Source organism: Mastigoproctus giganteus, chromosome 1, assembly GCF_048544385.1.
Source record: "Mastigoproctus giganteus isolate SK-2022 chromosome 1, ASM4854438v1, whole genome shotgun sequence".
Taxonomy (NCBI): domain Eukaryota; kingdom Metazoa; phylum Arthropoda; class Arachnida; order Uropygi; family Thelyphonidae; genus Mastigoproctus; species Mastigoproctus giganteus.
The window spans coordinates 195,967,153-195,989,397 of NC_143575.1; the positions used below are offsets into that span (position 1 = coordinate 195,967,153).

The following is a 22,245-nucleotide window of genomic DNA, read 5'->3' on the forward strand; positions in this document are numbered from 1 at the left end:
TTTGTCAGCCGGGTGGGAAGTGTAATACTTCGCAATATTATAACATTTTCTGTTATTTATAAATGCGACTTAAGAGATCCACAGCAAAAATTGATTGCATGATTTAACGTTACACATGTATATGCGCCTGTCACATTGAACTCGATCGCATAGTATGTTCGAATTAATATTAATCGAGATCAGTGAGCAGTACCAAACGGTACCGCGAGAATCACTTAAATTTTACCCTGGCGGTGCGCCCATTCGATTGGTCCTGGGGAGAACACTGATCACGTAGAAAAATCCACATTACTTTGCTTATAAGGGGTCTATAGTCCATTTAGTCCTTACCTGGGATCGCTCCTGCTAGGGGATGGCTATTACTTAGGTCCAGGTTGAAACTGTGGTGCGCATAGTTTAAATTATATCTTATTTTCATATGATGTGCTGTTGGATTTAGAGGGATAAGCAAGTAGCAAAAGTTTGCTGTTACGTGATACATGGAATCATTTCCACAACGATAAGTATTAGATAGAGACCCACGATAAGTATTAGATAACCAGAAATAGTTATTCAATTTATTATCCAAATAAATAACAAATGATCCACTGTTATTTTAACGGCACCCAAGCTTATCGCTCATATTGCCGTATTATGTATCTGTCTATAGAAGTGTGTTCGCCGGCTCATTTTCATGTGCGAACTGAAAAATCAGGTATAACTCATAGGGAAAACCCGTACACCCCCTCCTTCTGAATTGGCTAACTACAGCCTCGATTGAGGAGACCTTTAGAAATTACGACGATGAGAACCCAGACCTCTCACACTGAGTGGTGGATGGCAAGGTAGGGTGCTAACTAAGCTAAAACGTAAAACCTAAGCTAAAACGTAGGACTAGCCAAACTAGTTGGGAGGTGGGGATGCCCATGATCTATGAAAGTGATTCTCAACTGGTGCCACGGCACTTTGGATTGTTGTTGTTGTGTTGGGATTTAACGACACATAGGGCACTTTGGAATGTCGTGAGCTTCTAAAAGAGGTGCCACTAGATTACTAACCACTCTATTCAGTAGTGTTTTTCATTTAAAAGATTCCTCAAGTAACAAGATCGACTATAGTTTTGTGATTGAGTTTTAATTTTATTATTAATAATATTTATTATTATTTTTTAATTCTATCCATTGTGGATATATACGATCACAAAAATTCTCTATTTACACATTAATTTATACTGTATATAAAATTGCTAATGCTTTTTTCAAGTTGTCTTCTCTCGTGACAGACGAAAAATACATTTTTTTTAATATATATAAATAAAATAAATTATTATAATACTTTTCGTTCTACGTTAGTGATATCTAACGACGAAAATATTTTACTCTGAATTAATGGGCTCTTTAAGAACGCAAGCATTTCATATCAATATTTTTCGATATTTCGTTTTGTTTTGCAAAAATAATTCTCTCATTGAGGTTCTTTATCCGATTTATCACATAATTTGATTAAGTGATGTCGCAGAGCTGGTTATAAATTTTCAACGAAACTACATTCAGTATTGCATTAAAGCTATTTGGCATTTGTTTAGTATTTTAAAAATATTAAATACTAAAATCATTAATTCTGTTTCAAGAATGGATCATCTGACAGAAGTGAAGGCGGTCATAGCTGTTAGTTTCTGCTTAAAAAGCGAGAGTAACACTCGAAAGTTTCTTATCCTTCCTTTCAGTCGCTCAAAATTTTTAACCAAAACTCCATTTTCAATACACTTTTCACACATATTTAAATTAGTTCCGACACAGATAAAATACATTCTAGCTATAACTTGCAGTTGCTTGCAATATTTGTTCGTTATATTTTGCCCCCAGATTTATTTGTTCTGATATCGAGAATTGTTCCTCGAAAAATGTTTCATCTTAATAAATATTTAAAAACTAGCTTACCTTGGACGACAATCAAAACTGGAAGTATTTATTCGTGCGAGCACTCGTTAACACTCATATCGTTAGTCTACTGGTCATACATGAATACAAGATCGCAGCACTTTATCATCTGAATTCACTTTTATAGTGAACATTGTCAAACATAGGCGGGTGAGACATTGTTAATATTATCTCTGAGTATGTACTCACGCGAAAGATTAATGGAAATTATAAAATTTCCTGTTGTCATAAAATGCCCTTGAAACTCAAATAAAGAGGCATTTATCACGTAGAAATTTAATCATTATTTCGCAAAACAGAGTTCATATCTTAAAATGTGATTTAAAATTAATTATGAATGATTTTGTTTTATTTTCATTTTGTGATATCACCACCTAAGCAATATAGTACGTCATGGGTTAGACTGTACAATATGCGACGGTCGCATTTACCAGTGGCCATGCCGGTTACTATAAATGGTAATATAATCAACCCGCCCTTCCCCTCCCCACAAAGAATAATTTATCACCAGAATTTTTTTATCACTAATACTGGTTCCTGTCTTTCACGCTTTGGTTCCAAATTAGATTTGGGATGTTCAGAACAAGTTTCTAGGCAAATAAGGCCGTGAGGCGTCAATATGTTCAAATCTCTCTGCAGCACAGCCCGATTTACATGTACATGGAAGAAAAAAACAAGCCTTTAAAGCGGAATTTCTAGAACTTCAAAAGCATAAAATAAGCAGATATATTTTCAAAACACTGATGTTTTTCAAAAGTTCAATTACAATCATAAAAGCTGAGATATCAATGAAAATATCTATATTCCTCTATTCTCCTGAATCATTATCATCTTCTTCATTGTTATTATTTAGGCTTTTTCTTCGTATGGGATTCTTTCTGTGTCCCTGACGGATACCGGTACCAAGTGGTGGGTTGTGCTCAGTTACTATCTTTATTGTTATTACTGTTGGTCAAGGAACTCTCTGACTATTCCACAGGTGTTCAGGATCGCGGCTTTCTGGAGTTCTATGTAAGTGTTCTCTGGGAGGTCTGTAGCTGCTAGGTTCTTAGGGAAGCTCTTTGGCACAATGCTGGTTGTTGACATCATCATTATTACTTTTCCATATGCCACATTTCTTTACTTGTTTAGGTCTCGATATTTCCTGATTTCTTTCTCGTAAGTTTTCCGAAAGTCATAGGTGTTGGACACTGCTATGTCGATCTGGTAGTTCGGCATTTCCTTCTTTCAGATGTGGTTTACGTCTGATCTGTTGCGGGGAATCGTCTTGTCCGTGATTATGGCGCGATCCCAGTATAGTTTGTGTGTACGAGTATCTAGCCTGGTGGTCGTACTTGTAACACGATGCACATCTTTTGATCAACTGGTATTTTTGCTCTAGCTTCTGATGTATTATCCTTGCTGTTTCGACCGACTGGATTTCCCTGATGCAATCCATAATGGTATTACATTTGTCTAGTGATATGCTGGATTGTTTCTGGAACCAGATGGAATCGTCGACATGCGTTATCTGTCAATGCGCAGGGTCCTTTGCGATGCATTTCCGGTAGTTCCTGGTGTTGATTACCTGATCTTGGATGGCAAGCATGAATCCTTTGATCTCAGGGAAGAGCCTCCCGCTCGTGAGCCATGCGTTCGAAGCCATCTTATCTATGTAGTCTTGTTGGAGGTCATTGTAGTGTCGGCCATGGAGTGCTTTCTTTTCTTATCTTTCTGCCGTTGTTTCTTCTGTCTGTATGAATGGGCAAACCTTGTTGCGGTTGAATGTTCTCTGCCATTTGTCTATCTTTCTCATGGCTTGATAGATTGGCGCTGTGTTTTCTGGAAGTAATCCCCAAGGTTTTTAAACGCCTTCTTCTGTTGTTCAGTGAGGTCTGCCAACACCTTCCTCCTTCTTTATGGGGTATGGTCAGTCTCTTGATGGCTGGAGGAAATCTTGAGATCTACCCTTAGCTCAGTGTTGGTGCAATTTATTATCCTGAAGGAATGCTAGTGATAGGACTACATGGGTGTTTATGGTTCTGACAATGTTCCCGCCATTAGCTGTTGAGCCTGAATCACCCCCAGATATTTGCAGGTCTCTCCCTCTGTCAGGGCGTCAATTTCTTCACTGGTCTTCAGCTGGTAGTTTCGGCCGACTGGATTTCCCTAATGTAATCCACGGGTTTTGCATTTCTCTAGGCAAAAGTTTATTCTCATGTCAGCGCTGAACTATTCAGTGATCTGAAATAACTGTTGGAGTTAATTCTCGGTTGTCACATAGAGTTCAATGTCATTCATGTAGATCAGGTGAGACAGTGTACAGGTTCTTCCTCCCTTCTTTTAGGTTATATCTGTACTTGCTGTTTTGACCATGGTGGACAGTCGATTGAGTGGTAGAGAGAACCATAGTGGCTTAGGGCATCACCCTGGAAGATTCCTCTTCTGAAGACGATCGGTTTGGTCCTGATGTTTTCAACCTTGATGGTATCCCTCCATTTCGCCATTGTTGCTTCCAAGAAGTGTGTCAGTGAAATCATAATGCTGTCTCTACCAGCCGGCTATGGGAGTGAAGGTCTTGCAGCAGTTGTAGGCCATGTACAGGTTAGGTTTTATGTAGTTATGGAGTGAGTCTACAAGAACTCAGGGGGGTCACATCTGGTGAGTATGGGCTTGGCACACCCAGGGTCCTGAGCTGGATATCATTATTCTTCTCTTTCTTGGTGATTCCCTTCTACTTCTCACTCTCTCTCTCACACACAGGGTAACTAGGGAATTTTTTTTGGCTGGTGCAGCAAAAGCCTTACGCTTCCTTGCACCATGTGGCCAAGTAGTAGTAATAATAATAGTACTAGAAGCAGTGCTTCTTGTAGGCTTACTCCATAACTTCTGCATCAATAGGCCCTTACATCCTTTCTGTTGATCTGCTCTCCAAGTGGTCTGATATAATCTTGTACATTATTGGGAGACAAGTGATCCATCTCTACTTCGCCCGGTTTTTAGTATCTTTGTCCTTAACCTTCAGATAAGTGATTCCTTGAAACAGACTCTGGGACTGTGTCGGGGTACCTTACCAGTTGGGTGAACTGCTCTGTCATGTGTCTGTGCATGCAGCTGAACTTATCGTGCCAGTAATTGTGGATGTTATATCTCTGGGGTTCACAGTTGTAGGACTTCCTGACCGACTGTCGTACTTCTTTTTCCTCAATCTCCTATTCTGTTATCTCTTGTATATCCTTGGTTTTCTTCCGGTCTAGTTGTATCCAGGCAGCACGGCCATTATGGCTAACTTTGCAGCTCCACAGGTTACCTAGAACTTGTTAAGTGTTTTCTCTGGTAGGGCGGATTCATGTATTCCTTCTCCATAAGGAAGGCCTTGGTTTACATCAAATATCGCCACCTCTAATATTTTCCTCTAGGCACTCTCCTATATCGGCAAAGTTTTGCTGAGTGTCAGGAGGTTCTGCTTGAGGGTGTACAGGTATTCTTCGATCCTCTGATTATAGGTCTCGTGTTTGCAGTTGGTCTTTCTTGATTGTCTTCACTTTTCTGATCAGCTTCTTGTTTCACCATTGGTACTGGGTCAGTTTGCCTGTTTTCACTCTTATAGCGTGGCTACTGCCGTCTTAATGTCTAGTTACCCTCATTATAGTCACTCCAAGAGAGCTCACGCGAGTCGACTCGAAAATTGCTAGAACTAGACTTAATTCTCAATGTTTTGTTTGATATCAAACATAGGATGTTAATTAAAAATGTCATTTTAGGCCGGAAATGCAGGATGTACATCTGCTGGTGTGGGTGCAAAGATATTGTTGTTATTAGATTTTAGGAACATTAGCAACTAAGGCCATGCTGTTGCTCTTGTATATTGTCTGTAAATTGTCCTGAGGTAGATTTTCTGTTTTGCTGGAAGAAAAACCCAAGTTTCCAGGTGAAAACCGCGCTACCCTCTCGAGACCGATTAACTTAGATGAAAGTATATCAGGTATGAAAGTATCAGGCTTATTGTCCAAGTTTGCAGATTATATAAAAGGTTGGCAGGGTTGTTAGACACTAGACAGTATGCTACTGCAACAGGATCTAGAAAAGTTAGGCAGATGTGCTGAGAAGTGGCAACTAAATTTAACATTGACAAATGTAAAGTACTGCATATGGGTAGGTAGCAGTAAGCCAAGAGAAACGTACCATGTGGTATTACACGCAAGGAGGTGGAGAATGAAAAAGACCTGGTGGTAATTGTTCAGTCAGATATGAAGTTCTCTGAGCAGTGCAGATGGGTTGCCAGAGCAGGTCATGGAGTTTTGTCAATGATGTATAGGAATTTTGCTAGCAGAGACAAGGTGATTACTGCGCACTGCAGTAACCACCTTGAGTACTGCCACCTCATATTAGGATGTAGAATTGCTAGAACGAGTACAGAGAAGGGCAACAAGATTGGTGAGAGGAACAAAGCAGTTATGAAGAAAGTCTCAAGTCTGCAAGTTGCAACATCTGGAGACTAGGCATCTGTGATGTGATCTGAATGAGGTGTTTTAAGGCCTTGAATGGTTTAAGCAGCCTCAATGCTGATGGGATACTTCTGCTTTCTCAGACTAAGAATCCAAGGGAGCATAGATTCAAATTCAGGAAAGGCTTGATTGATTTTATTGGCGCAAAAACGATTCAGGAAAGGCAGTTGTAGAATAGATGTGCGGAAGTTTGCCTCCAGCCAGTGGGTGGTTGTTTGTTGGAACAGGCTTCCATCCGAGGTGGAAGTGGATGGGTTGAATAAACTGAAGGGAGAAATTGACAAATTCTTGGAGGGTATGGATGAGCCAACTGTTTTTTTTTATTTGGTATTTGCTATGTCCCTCCCAATAAACTTCACTCATAAACATAAATGAAAATAGTTCGTGAGAAATGCGAACAGGATTATCAGTAGTTAATGGTATTCAAAACTAGGTCATTATCATTCATCCCTTTCATTGTAGTGTTACCATAAACAGAATTCTTTGCATTCTTAGCTAAGGGCTTCTTATAATCTGCCTTACTTTGCCCAATGCTCCTTAGTTATCCAATTGGAGCCTAGTTTTTACTTCCTATAGGATTCCATGTCCCCTGCTAATTTACAATCATGACATGCATTTTTTTGTTCTCTGCCACTAGTCCCATCAACTCATCTGACATTCATTTAGGTTTAAATCTTGAACTCTATCTCTTAGTATAAAAAGCTTACAAGCTTCTATGATTATTTTCTGAATGCCCCCTATAAAATCTGGCAACATCAGCAAGGCTTTCATTTGATCATCTCACAGATTTGATTTGTCTATCTCACATACTGCTGCAGAAAACAATCCTCCAAAAAATCTAGGAAATTTCTCGTATTGTGTGAATGACCAACCCACAAGTTCCATAATTCTGGGAATTAGTCTCCCATTACAAGACATCCCAATCTACCACCTGTTAGGTTTCCATTATACTCATCAGTCATTTGGCCTATAGCAGGCTCCTATTCTCATTTATTTCTATGCTTATGTCACATCAAACTGTGAAAATTGCACTGGCCACCTGCATCATCTGAGTGCACTGTATCACAATCACGAAATCATGACTACCAAAACTGAGGAGTAGCCCTGAATAATTTGAGTGCTAAATATGATGAGTGTGATCACCACTGGCAGCAAACAATTCTTTTTATGAGATCTCAAGCTGTTTACAGGGCTGATGCATACATGTGGTTATAAATTCCACTCTTCCACAAGAGGATTTTAACATATGTAGAATTCTGGGACCAGGTCAAATTCCACTTAGTTTCCTTAAAATAACCCTTTTTTAAAGTTGGGCCCAAATACATTTTGAGTGAAGTGCAGTATGTTGAGAATCATTCTCAACATACAAATTAGCATATTATCAGAAGCAAAAATAACTGAGCACTATGTGACCAATTAGTAGCAATGTGCAAGTGGGATGAGAGTTAAAAATAGTGAAAAAAGTTATGGCCTAAAGCATCTCCAACATGTTTAATTGTTGGTTTTACGGCACAACAGCAGCTAAAGCCCATTATGCACCAAACATGCTTAATGAGATGTAAGCTGAAAAATAACTCAAAATACTGCATTCGAAAAATATCTTCACTTTAAAGAAATTAAACCACTCGAATCCTATGTAAGAGAATATTATTATCTTTAACAATGAATGGCACCTTTTTCAGAGATGCACATGGCATATTTGAAAACTTCCATGTGGCTGTGGGATTTCATCCACATATTTTTGTGCAGTCAAGGTGCTTCCTTCAAAGATATGGGAATCAGTATGATCAGTGATGCTTTACCAGACCAATGCCACAATCCACGGGTCATATTTGTGCACTTATCAGTCAATTGGAAAAAATTAATTTCTTTGGCAATGTGTAGTCAGTGCGAACAGCCACTTTGCTGAGTCAGTATGACAACCACTTGTCATTTGCTGATTATATTTTGAGTTCTGACATCCAGTTTCTCAACTAATGGCAATTCACAAAGAACACCTATGTGTGTGCTCTCTTTCACACACAGGGGTGTAAAAACCATTGTGGCAAACCACACACAGACAATAGTTTTATCTTCGAAAAAGAAAGTGAAGGTGAAAACTACCTACCTTCAAAAACTGAAGTGATACATGCACTCTGATGTAGCCCTCTTTGAATAGGGGAGGGGGGTTACTAGTGTTGAACTCCCCAGGCAAGAAATTTCTTCTAGTTCTTCCTTGAATTCAGTCAAACTATCTACCTCAACAACAACAATGGATGGAAGCTTGTTCCAGCAATCAACCACTTGCTGGCTATCTCAATTAGTACTACTAATTGATCTACCAATCTATCATTGATAGTGATCCATCAATCACTACCAATTATCTGACTAAGGGTTGCAGGCACAAATGTAAACTGAAGGAAGGGGTGAGTGATGACAAAATCTCCATCTCTTCAAACAGCTTGAACCTCAAAGATTTAAGAGAATTATGAGGTTGGAAGAGAGACAATAGGAGCCACATATCTATATGTTGAAAGGAGCATTAATGTTTTGTCAGAGGCCTTTGTGATGTTATTGCTTGCTACAAGATTCTTTATGATAAAAAGAAGGCAACTCATCAGCTTTCTTTCAATGATTTTTTCAGACAGGATTAGTTTATCAAGTATGTACAGTAACTGAATTTATTCATATTTCATAAAAAAAAAAAAAAAAAAAAAAAAAATCAAATTATTCACAAATCTTCAGAAATATCTTGGGAAATCAGTTATAGGGAAATTAATGTTGTTTATCATGTGCAATATACAACCTTTCATTATTTTAGAATAACATCACTCAGATTATTTTCCATTTTTCAGCAAATAAAACATTTATTTCTTGAAGGATAAAAAAACTGTAGTTGTTACAGCAGTCAAACTTATGTATAACTTGTTTGAACATTGTACAAAATGCAATATTTTGCATACATGTGACCAATTTGAACATGTCTAATAATTGTCATGAACATTTTATGAAACTAAAATAAAAAATCACCTACTATACACACACTATAAAAATAAATCAGCTTCATATATGCTATGATTAAAACAAAATTTACACTTGAAACACTGCTACTTTCTACTCTGTGACTGATTAACTTAACAATGTAACAAAAAAGAAACTAACCGTCAAGAGAAAAATTCTACTTCAGAATAGTGCAGAATGTACTGAATCTAAGTTACAGTTTTGTTTAGTATATTAACAATAGTTCATCAAATAAAAGGAAAATTTTTTGATGTTTCTTATTATAAATAATAAGAAACACGCAAATAATTCATTCAATAATCAACATTTTTTATATATTTTCATCTTATAAAACTGAAATACATATTATTTATGGTTGATTTTATATTAAATGAAAGTGATAATAACATCTTGTATGAGTACTGAGGTAGATAACATATTTGCAAAGGATTTTTAAAAAGTGATGATGAACTAGTGCTTAGTATATGAAATGTGAGTTTTCAAAACCATTACAAACACACTGACTATCTATCTCAGCTGCCTGTAAATCGTACGCAACATTATAAGAATATTGAAACATTTTTTGTTTCTAAGTAAATGTCTTTATAATCATTTAAGACATTAATAATTCACTATTTTCAGCTAAAATACACCTGTATCCCTACATATTATGCAGTATATGCAAAATATGTAGCATAAATAGTTTTCTTCTAATAGACTGATGCTAACTGAGGTCCTACTGTATTCATAGAAGAAATACAGGGGGTATCAATTAGTTGTAAAAAATCAAGCAAGTGGAAGATAGCACCATCCATTCACTGTGCACATATCAGTTTATTTTTCATTAATTATATTTTAATCATAAAGAAAGTTTTACTTATAGTGAATGAGTTGCTTTTGTTTAGTAACATTAGGTGACAAAAACCAAAATGTAAATTTTTTTTTATTTTAAGTCCCCTAATGTAACAATTTTAGAAATATTTATGTAATAAATTATGCCTTCAGTTTCTGCTGTTATAATGTAATTTATGGTATGGTAAAATGTTTGCAATTTTGTTTACACGAAACATATTTCTTTAATGGAAACTTGGCTTACAATAATGTATTCCATACTGTAAACAAGAAAGCTGTTTATATTTGCATTTTTTTCTTGATTTATGCCAATAGCATATTTTCTTTTCCTGAGATCACATGCACACACACACAGTGGTGGATAAACTCAAGATATATGAAAATTTGCATTCAGCCAAAGAATAATTGGAATAAACTTTCACCTAGTTTTGTGTACGTGAATAGTTTCAAAAAATTGAAAAGAAGTTTTAGACAAATTATTGGCAAGAGTGTACAAATGAAGTGGGTAACCCCCCACCTTCCAGATGGTGCTATATATGCTTTTTTGCCCATAGCATTATATTGCCAACACTAATAATATTTTAAGTGAGATGACATTACACAAGGCTAGAACTGAAGACCTTATATAATGTACTGTAGTCTGCTAATTGCATTTATGGCCAAGTGTAGAACAGATGTACATAATATCCAATGTGCATATTATGTCTGTAAAATGTAAATGTGTATTGATATCTATCAATTAAATAACTGCAATTGTAGATATATCATTAACATGGCTAAGTTATAACAAGATATCCAATTTTGAATCAAGACTCTTAAAAAGTGATAAAAAAGTTTAAGAAGAGAAACCTTGTAACTTTGTGTATTGATATTGCATCTTAACTGAAAAAGAAAGAACATACTTGGCAGATAGTCACAATTGTAAGTGCTCTTGATAGTATGTAGTATTACATTGTTTAGCAGTTGTTTGATTGTTAATATCAGACCAATCCACTATGATCATTAGAAAATTTCATTCCGTGAATATTGTACTGTAGCTCATGTTTATTGTTAGATCTTATTTTCTTAATAAAACTAACTTTTTCTATAAATCAGGATTGAATTTATACTGCTTTCTGGGAGGAATAAATTATGATAATTTAGGGCTTCTTTAAATTATTTCCAAAATTACAAGTTCACTCACGCCTAAGTTAAGAAACTTAACTGACTATTGGCTGAGTATGAGCAAAATGAGGTGAAAAGATATCATGGCACAGAGTTGCCAAAAAAAAAAAAAATAATAAAATAAATAAATAACCCCTGTTTAAGTTTTCTTTCTATTTAAATTATTCAGTAACCCATTTTACTGTGTACTTATAGGTAATAAAGATTTTATAAATCTAAATAAACAAGTATCATCTTATGTATTATTCTGCACTGTTGCCCTGTCGTGAATAGTTATTCTTTACATTGAACTCATATCATCATATGGAAAAACTGGTACAAATGCAATTTTTTTTTTTTTTTTTTTTTTATAGCCTTTTGGAGTACCAGGGCAAGCACTCCTCTGAATATGGTACTATCCTAGTCAAACCAGTATGCACAATTATTTTACCATGACTCCACTTATGTTACTGGAATTAATATCTTTTTCACACATTTCTTTTCAGTTAGTCATTTAGAAGTTATAGCCAATATATATATTTCTACTTAATATTTCAATGTACATTACATTAAATTTTTAAAACATTCCTTAAAGTTCATATATATATAAACTATCCAGAAATTACAGAAAGTGCTCATTCAAAAAAAAAAAAAAAAAAAGAGTAATATAATAATAACAGTTAAATAATTTCACATTCATGAATATACACTTTATAACTTAACAACTTTCTTTACAAAACAATCTTTGTATACGTTTAAAACTTAAATATAAGTCTACAAATAAGAATATTTTCTCCTCACTTTCCACCTATCTCTCAGCACAACAAATTATCTCTCAGACAAAAAATTAGAGAAAGTTTATATATTACTATAAGGAATAGAATATGTACAGAAGTAATAGTGTTCATATTCTTCTTAATATCATTTTAGTAAATTAAGTGAAATGAGTGAACTAAACTAAAATTAATTTCCTAAGCTGATTATTTTAATTTCAAACTGGGCTCTGGTCAGATGGTTTGTTACCAAGGTACCTGAAAAAAAAAAAAAAAAAAAAAAAATTATTTATGGATAAATAACACAAATGACTGAACAGCTATTAATTTACTCTTCAAGTTCATAAAGCTAATTTGCAACAATTGTGCTGATACTGTTTTAGAAACAAAGAAAACATATCCAATCTGCTATACAATAAAACATCATGGGAAAAAAAAAAAAAAAAAAAATTTACTTTGTAAAAAAAGAAATTACACAAAATTCTTGCATAAATGTAATTTTTTATGGGAAATGGAAATGAAGTTTCTTTAAGTTCTTCATTTCTGAACATTAAATTTTAATCACCACTGAGTTTTCAAGTGTTGTAACAAAATGGTAAAAACTGTCAAAGGCAGGCAGACAATACAGATTTACAATGTGTCAATACAAAGGATGTGCCATATATCTTAGTATCTCAAATAAATTAAATGTTAATATGATTAAAAGAAAGAGAATTAAGATGAGAAACAGAAAACTGACATAAACAGAAGTTATTATTATGGATAAAAAATATTTTATTACAAATAACAACATAAAGATATTTATCGCAATTCCCATATATTCAGAATGACAATGTATACAGTCATGGTCATTGCATAGGATAATCCAATGCCATGTCTGGGATGTCTTATGCAACATAAGCAGGTATTACAAGTGCATGTTTTAAGAATAATGTAAAATTTCCATGGGGGAGTTCTCATAAAGTAAGTGATTGGGACTACAGTTAGTTCTGCTATAATGCGCATTTTTGCAATTCGAATTTGCTCCAATGTGACTGATATATTAGGGAACAATGCGAGCATAACACAATTTTCGCGTTGGTTCATGCACGATTTCATCTGCGAGTAACACCAGATGACCTGCGCAGCAATTCATACAAGTTTATGAAGCTTAAAAAATGTCAAATGTGTGTAATTGCTATATTTCCTATTTACTGTAGTTGTATTGGTTGGAGACACACTTGTCATTCACTGTATTCACAAGATAACAGGCGGTATTGCAGACCAACTCACGTTTTCAGGAACTCACATTTTTCTGTTCGAACAGAAATTTTGTGAGGCAGGATAGCATGAGCAGAGGAGCGCATTTCTGTAGGTCACTACCATAAAACAATAAGCAGATCCCGGTTTATTGGGCTTTTCTGTTAGTACAATCTAATTATAAAATGGGTTGTAAACTTGATCTTTTTTGCATTTGGGATAATACCGATAGCTGGAATTCCATGGGTTTTTACATTATTATAGTGAAATGTGTTTCCCCTTGCATGAAGTCTCCAATCATGTAAAAGACATAAATAAACTTAATATTTTTTAAGTTTCGTAAACTTGTTACTCTGTATCTCACTTGTGGAATTTGTGTGTTCCATGTTCGTCATTATTGATTGCTTATCTTTTTTACTGTTTAAATTTTACAATAAAAAAAATGTCAGTGAACAGAAATATCAATTAGTATGTATATATTACAGCCCTATATTTACTGTAATATTTATTTATTTTTTAGAAATTGAAGATGTTTAAGTCTGTGTTAGAAAATTTTATTGGCTTTATAACTTTGTGTTTTACTTACCACAATGGACATTTTTTGAATGCTCTGCCCCATCCCTATTTTTCCCATAAGCCCTGTTGTTTTTAATACGTGAAATACCATAACATGGAGATTTTTAGGAACACATGTACCACGTTATAGCAGAACTGACTGTACTAGATAGCCAGTTAAGTAGTGTTATCATGTTGCAGCATCTTGATCAATCCACGTACTGTGAAAATATCATTTGCATATTAATGAACACAGATGACACTCAATTCCATCTGTACAAAATAGCTGTTAATGTATGTGTATATTAATTCCCCAACTTTGGCCTGAAAGCAGCTTTCACGGTATGATCAGAAATGATGCCCGTAAAGAATTTGCTATTAGACAGCACTAGAATGTGCAAGCTTACATCTACAAAGCCCTCAGCGGCAGCCTAATTTGCACGATATATCACTGTTTGCTACTTGCCCAGAAAGGTCTGAGTTTGATTCCTGTCAACAACTGGAGAAATTTCTGAAGCCCACATACACAGAATTTTACAAACAGTTATGAGTGCATGCCTCGGGACCATTAACTTTTTTTAAGCTAACATTTACATGTTAGATATACATTGTAGCAATAACAGAATAAACAAAAGCAAAATTATTTTTAATGTAGTGCAATTATTTCAGTAACTGAAATAATTTGTTCCATTCATTGAGAGAAGATTCACTGTCTTAAGTAAGATATCCTGCAAACATAATTAGAAATTTTAATAATTCATAGAAACAATTATGTTATAAAAAGGAAAAGAAAAAAGCAAGCAATAAATTAGTGCTCTGATAACTTCTTCAGAGGAATAAAATTTTAGTTTTATTCTCTTGATTTCTTAATGCTAAGAGATAGGTTTTAGTGCAACATAACTATGGAGTGAATGGATATTTGTGAAGGAGGGGGCAGCAGCAAGTTTAAGTTATTTAAACTCTGGATGGTCTGTTGACAAAATCTGTGGGATAACACAAAATCCTGATTCTAGATGCCAAAATCCTTTATCAGTGGCCTTGCTATGTGTAAGTTCTTTTAACAGCCATTGTTTCACTGTAAGCTAATAGCTTTTTTAAATGTTTAATCACACTGTTGATTAACATTTTTCAACATAAGGAGTGTGCTTAATTGTATTTATAATTTTTGTTTTTTTTTTTTTTAAAACACAACACAACTTTCACAGGCTTTTATACCTCTTTCAATTTAAGATGAACTGTAGATGAAGGAATGAATAAAGTGCTGAAGCCTTGAAACTTAATTGATCACTAACGTACACTGGATATTACTTAAAAGTTCAAGAATCGGTAACAAAACCATAAGTAGGAGCACTGAATTGTCTAGGATATAAAAAAAAATGACTACTGACCCAATACAGAAAAAATATTGCCACTTTACATAACCTGTTTCAGACATTGTACCCCCTTCAGTGAAGAGCCAGGCAGACCCAAACAACCAAGTAAACTTATACCTCTTTGTCATTTTATATAAGCTGGACACAACTATTGTTTAATATCAGGTAAGGTAAATTATATAATAAGCACAAAGGAAGGGACTGGGGAACACAAAAAATATACTGTACTCAAATAACAGAAGCCCATGAAAATATCATATTGAAGAAACAAAATCATGAAAATCAGAAACAAAATTACTATAACTGAAATAGAAAATTAAATTAAATCAACAGAACTGACTTTAGCTAACAATATTAAAAACCATTAAATAACAATGGAAATTTGGAAGTATGATATACTAGAGAACATGCTCCATTAGCAGAATATGAGAGTGCCAAATTTGCTGACCGTTAGCACGTCTCAAGCTTCACGTAATGTCCAATGTATGTTAATGGTCAATAAAGTTTTTGAGGTATCAGCACTTTTGGACTTTTGTGTTTTTATAACTTATTCTGTGAAATGCCATTTTATAAGAAAATAAATGGTCTAAATTTTTTTCCCAATGATTTTAAGGTAAACACTGAGGAATGAAAGCCATGTGCATAAATGTTCCTAGGGCTATCTGAAAAAAAAAAAAAAAAACGGTCGTCATCATGCCCCCTCCCTTAAAATGATACCTGGATACGATGCAGACTCTGGGTACAAGCTTTTAGAGGGAAACTTTAGAGATAAATATCTCAGTACATATTCAATGCTGTCTAATGACACATTTAAGTAAATAAGGCTGTGACTTCCAAAGAAGCATATCATGTGAAAATTTAACCAGTAAGTATATTATTGTCATAAGGATGGTAGCACTTTCCCAACAAGTGATATCATCGATACTATATTCACCTGATCAAACATCCTTTTTCATGTAGTACTGTTAAATCAGATTAATATATATATAAAGAAACCAAAAGTAATTTATGAGCTATTTCTTGCTATTTAAAATATATTTCATTTGAAGATATTTGATATATTTCAAGAGTTTTAATATACGAAAATATTTACATACTCATAGTTAACTAGCCTACACCCTTGAGTAATTTGAGCTGTTTCATTGGTGAAATGGCAAGCAAATAACAGTAGATTGCGTGGCTGAACCTTCCAAGCAAATCGCATAAAAAGGAGAGAATAAATGCAGAGGGCTGAAATAAATAATACCATAAGTAACACAGTAATATATAACAATACACACTATATGTATACAAACCTTACATATATAGATTTGAAGATATATTTGTTAAAAATTGGGAGAAGAAAATATTTTAAAGAGAGGAAATGAAAAAATGGGGGGAAAAATAATCGAAATATTTTGAACAGTATTTTCAAAATGGTGTTGCTTTTGATTATCATTTAAGAAATTTTATTTTCATTTGATTATATCATTTAAGAAATCAGGCACAAATGGCCTGTGTGAGACCCTTTGTAGTGTTCTGCAAGTCCCTCAAGTTTCTAGAACTTTATTATTATTATTATTACCACGTTTGCCATTACTGATGTTATGATCTGAACTTTCAATTTCTTCAAAAAGTGTTATCAGTGATATCAAGTGTATTGCTGTTTTCACATTTATTGACAAAGATCTGAAGTTTTCAGAAGAAAGTGTTTTATTATATTTTTCTTGGAAAAATAAATGAGTTCTAGTGATACAGTCATCCCTCGATTTACACAGCTTTGCTATTGCGTGGTCAGGTATTTACTACCAAAATTTTAGATTGCGTGACAAGTTTTATTACCTGCATGATTTTTGTTTACGAAGCTTCAAAAATAGGAATGAAGGGCAGATTTCGAAAATTTGGCTTTTACATGATTGAAGATTTCATTGAAGGAGAAATACATTTCACCATAATAATGTAAAATCCCACAGAATTCCAACTATCGGTATTATCGCAAATGCAATAAGATCGAGTTTATTACTCGTTTATAACAGATTGCACTAACAGCAAAGCCCAATAAACTGGAAATTGCAAATTGTTTTTATTGTTTTATGGTCGTGATCTCCAGAAATGTGCATTAGAAAAATATCAAAGGCATTCAAAACTGATTCTTATAACCAAACATAGAAATAAACGGTGGTGTGTTTGTCTGGTTATTTTTGAAACAACTTCCTCATTTGGGAACTCCCTTCATTAGTTATCCTATGTTAGCTGTTTAGACGGAATCTTTTTCTGGTTCATGCAACGTAAAGTGTTTTTAATCGGTAAGCATTGCTTTTGCTGATTTAATATTTCTTTTCTATACAAAGTGTGTTTAATTAGTGCCTAAAATGAAGAAATTACAACAAAACAATTTTTAAATTTAGAGGAAAACTAAAAATCTTCACGGAGTTAGAAAATGGCAAAAAGTTTGCGACATTGGCCAAGAAATACAACATAAATGAATCTAGCATTTGACGAATTAGGGAAAATGCTGAGAAAATTAGAAGTTCAGTTATCTGTTCCACATCATTGGCTGCAAAAAGCACTCCAAAAGTGAGAAATCTGTTAATAGAGAAAATTGAAAAATCGTTTTCTTTCTGGATAGAAGATATTAATAAAAAAAAAAAAAGAATGCATCTTAGTTCAGATATTATTCATGCCAAAGCTCTACAAATTTTTAATTGCTTACAAGAAGAAGCCAGTCCATCCAATGCAGACGTCTTTCAGGCCAGTAAGGGATGGCTTGAAAATTTTAAAAAACGTCAGTCTTCACAATCTAAAATTAATAGGCGAAGCAGCCAGTGCAGATACGGAAATTGCTTCTTTGTATTCTAAAACTTTAAAGGATGCTATTGCAACTAAGGACTATCCAGCAAGTCAAGTGTTTAATGCTGATTAGACTGGCATATTTTGGAAGCTTATGCCAAGCCGAAATTCATTTCAAAAGAAAAGGAAACTGCCACAGGTTTCAAAGTTGCAAAAGATAGGTTAACACTTTTGTTATGTGGCAATGGAGATGGTGACTTTAACTGTAAACCGCCTCTAATTTATACATCAAAAAATCCTCATGCTTTTATAAGAATATCAAAAAGTTCCTTACCTTACATTGGAAATTGTAATTGGTTTTTAAATTGCTTTTGTCTTGAAACAAAAAGATATGTTTGCAGCATATTTCACAGTATGAGGATATTACCGTGTTGGCCAAGATTTTTTCGGCTCTGGCGAATGCTAAGTTTTTACATATATTTAGTCGTTTTATTGACTTAATTGTTATACTGATCCTTGAAGTTGTCACAGACATGCCAGACAACCTGTACTTGCTACCTAGGAGTCTAAAACGCTGATGGAACTGATATTCGGGTGACACTCAAGTCAAGTGGACCCAATTTCGGCAAAGTCCGGATGGTCTGTGCAGCCATTTCCTCTGCTTGCACCTTCACGATGGTGTGACTGTTAATAATCCTGGGTATAACCTCCATGCACAAGCACACTGTGGGTGACCACCCAAGTGTGAACCAACATTGGGTGGGGTCGAGGTGTGGTGCTGTATGATTTCTTTTGCCTCAAAGGTGGTACCGTGCATATATCCATTCCGATATTCTCTGTCAGAGACTTGGTAATTTGGAATCTCCTCTTTTCGATCTTCTCTGGCTTAAAACCTCTCTACCTAATTGTGTGGAATTCATCTGTTGTCTCTACCGTTCTCCCAACTCCACTAATCACTTGGAGCTCTTTGACTTCCTCTCTTTGCAACTTGACTCTCTCCAGTCCAACTTTTCTAACAGTGACGTAATTTTCCTTGGCGATTTTAATCGCCAAGGAAAATTACGTCACTGTTAGAAAAGTGGGATCAACTGATGTTGATCCCACTGTTAGAAAAGTCACTGTTAGAAAAGTGGGATCAACTCCAATCTATACAGTGGAATCAACTGATGATGTTACCAATGGTGAATTCTAAATGGGAAGTTTAAGGGACTTAATTTTGGAGGCTACTAGGCTTTTCATACCAGCTAAGAAATACTGTTCAAGGTTCAGGCCTAAATGGATGTCGGATGAATTAATGAGGCTCGTGGCAAAGAAGAAAAATGCATGGGATGCATATAAATTATCAGGTGACACAGAAGCCTATAACAGATATAAGCTAGTCTGTAATCAAGTGACAAAGGAAGTTAGGCAGGCGAAGGCAGATTATGAGAAATCTTTGGCAAGGGATGCAAGGAAAAACAGCAAAGAGTTCTTTACTTACGTAAACTCTAGAAGGAAGAGGATGAATCAGATTGGTCCACTTAACATAGAATGGTTCGACTATTGATGTTCCTGCTCAAGTAGCTGATAAACTGAATGAGTATTTTGCATCTACATTCACACATGAGGAATTATTCAAGGAGGGGAATGCCAGAAGTTTATCATACTCTAACAGGGAGCTAAGTGATTTTGGAATAACTGAGAGCAAAGTGGAGGAGAAATTGTTGAAGTTAAACATAAAAAAGGTAACCGGGGTGGATGGAATCTATCCAGTTATATTGAAGGAGGAAGCGAGGGAAGTTAGCAAACCCTTAGCATAATTATGAGCGCATCCTTGGATTCAGAGGAGGTACCAATGGACTGGAGATGTGCAAATGTATCGCAAATTCACAAGGGGGGTTTCAAAGGGTGACACAAATAAATATAGGCCTGTTAGTTTAAATTCTGTTCCGGGGAAAATAATGGAGTCACTGGTTAAAGAGGTGTTACAGGATTACCAAGACAGAACTGCAGTAATATTTCAGACACAGCATGAGTTTGTTAAGTGGAAGCCTTGTCTGACCAATTTGATTGGATACTATGATGTGGTCACAAAGGAACTGGATGCAAAAAAATAATTTTGATATTATATAATTGGATTTCAGGAAAGCTTTTGATACTGTTGCACATGGAAGACTGCTGTACAAATTGGAGAGGTATGGCATTAAGGGCAAGTTACTGCAATGGATAAAGGGATGGTTGAGTGGGAGATGGCAGAGAGTGGTAATAAATGGACAGTGCTCTACCTGGACTAATGTTATTAGTGGAGTACCCCAGGGTTCGGTGCTGGGCCCCTTGTTATTTTTTGTATTTATCAATAATATTGATGAAGGTATATCAGACTTAATGTTGAAGTTTGAAAATGATGCAAAGGTTGGCAAGTGGGTTAATGACACTAAAGACAGTATGCTACTGCAACAGGATCTAGAAAAGTTAGGCAGATGGGCTGAGAAGTGGCAACTGAAGTTTAACATTGACAAAAGCAAAGTAGTGCATATGGGTAGGTAGCAGTAACCCAAGAGAAACATCGTGCAGTACTACACTCAAGGAGGTGGAGAATGAAAAAGACCTGGGCTGAATTGTGCAGTCAGATATGAAGTTCTCTGAGCGATCCACCACCAGTGATGGAGTCTTGTTAATGATATATAGGAATTTTGCTAGCAGAGACAAGGAGGTGATTATCCCTTTGTATAAGGCAATGGTCAGGCCACAACCTTGAGTACTATATACAGGTCTGGAGGCCTAATTTTAGGAAGGATGCTAGAACAAGTACAGAGAAGGGCAGCAAGGTTGGTGAGTAGAACAAAGAGGTGTGCTTATGAAGAAAGGCTTAAGTTCTGCAAGTTGCTGCATCTGGAGAGGAGACTAGGCACCTGTGAGGTGATCTGATTGAGGTGTAGAAGGCTCAATGCTGACGGGATACTTCTGCTTGCTCAGACTAAGAACCTGAGGGGACATAGATTCAAATTGAGGAAAGACAGTTGTAGAATAGATTTGCGGAAGTTTGCCTTTGGACTGCAGGTAGTTGATTGCTAGAACAGACTTCCATCTGTTGTTGTGGAAGTTGATAGTTTAAATAAATTTAAGGATGAACTGGACAAACATTTGGAGTGACTAAATGGGCGAAATGGGAAGGTTTTTTTTTTTTTTTTTGATTGATGCTGTATAAGCTTGCTTTCTTGCACCATATGCTTTAACTAATGCTAATATTGCCTGAAGAAGAAAATAGCATTCAAAATCTTGCTCATTCTTGACAATGCACCCAGGCATCCTGCACATCTGTCTGATCTACATCCAAGTGAATGTTACCTTTCTTCCAGCGAATGCAAGTTTGTTAATTCAGCCGATGGACCAAGGTGTTATAGCTTCCTTTAAACTTTATTACCTAAGAAGATCTTTTTTACAATTGTAGAAGTTATTGATGGAATAGGCAGTCTTATAACATTCTTGATGTTGTAAAAAATACTGAATTCAAGTGGGGTGAAGTTAAGAACTCAACAGTGAATGCAGTGTGGAAAAATGCTGTGGTCACAAAGCTGCACTAAAGAAGCCATGGTTGAAATGGTGGAGGTAGTTGTGATTGTGAGAATTGGAAAAATGATTAGTGAGGAATTTGAAGAACTGGAACCAGCATATATCACAGAAGTCCTTGAGTCTCATAGAGAACAATTATCAGTGGACGATATTTTTTCACAATGTGAAGAAGAAGATAACAAAAATGACAAAAACAAAGGAGATTAACACAAAAATATGACTGCAAAGAGACTAGCTGAGTTTTTAAGACTAGCAAATCAGCATAGCCAAGAAGCTTTGGATATGGATCCTAATTTGGAGAGGAATTTAAATTTTTGCAGAACTTTATCGCTAGCTTTAGTTCCCTATGAAGAAATTTATAGAGAAAAACAGCATGCTTCTAAGCAAACAATTTTAACTAACTTTTTTCAAAAAGTGCCGGATACTGTTGCAAGTTTATCATAGGAAAACAGAAGAAGAAGCAATGAATTTTGATTAAAAATCTAGAGGTAAGCATTAGCAAGATTAATTTTATGAGCATGTTTGTGAATTTTTTTTTTTTTTTTTTACTGAATGAAGACAATTTTTTTCAATTTAATTTTTTTTGCACATAGGTACGGAATCC

At 35.2% G+C, this 22,245-nt stretch overlaps 1 protein-coding gene across 1 annotated transcript in view; it reads right to left on the bottom strand.

The window, feature by feature from the left end:
• Window positions 1-11,539: 11,539 nt before the first annotated feature.
• Window positions 11,540-22,245, bottom strand: part of Mpc1 (mitochondrial pyruvate carrier) — a 39,527-nt gene continuing 28,821 nt past the window's right edge. Inside the window, exons 4-5 of the mRNA XM_090375410.1 lie at window positions 16,418-16,550; window positions 11,540-12,411 (exon numbers count right to left, since the gene is read on the bottom strand). Coding sequence (XP_090231536.1) covers window positions 12,372-12,411; window positions 16,418-16,550 — 173 coding nt within the window. The 3' untranslated portion in view covers window positions 11,540-12,371. The remainder of the gene's footprint in view (window positions 12,412-16,417; window positions 16,551-22,245) is intronic.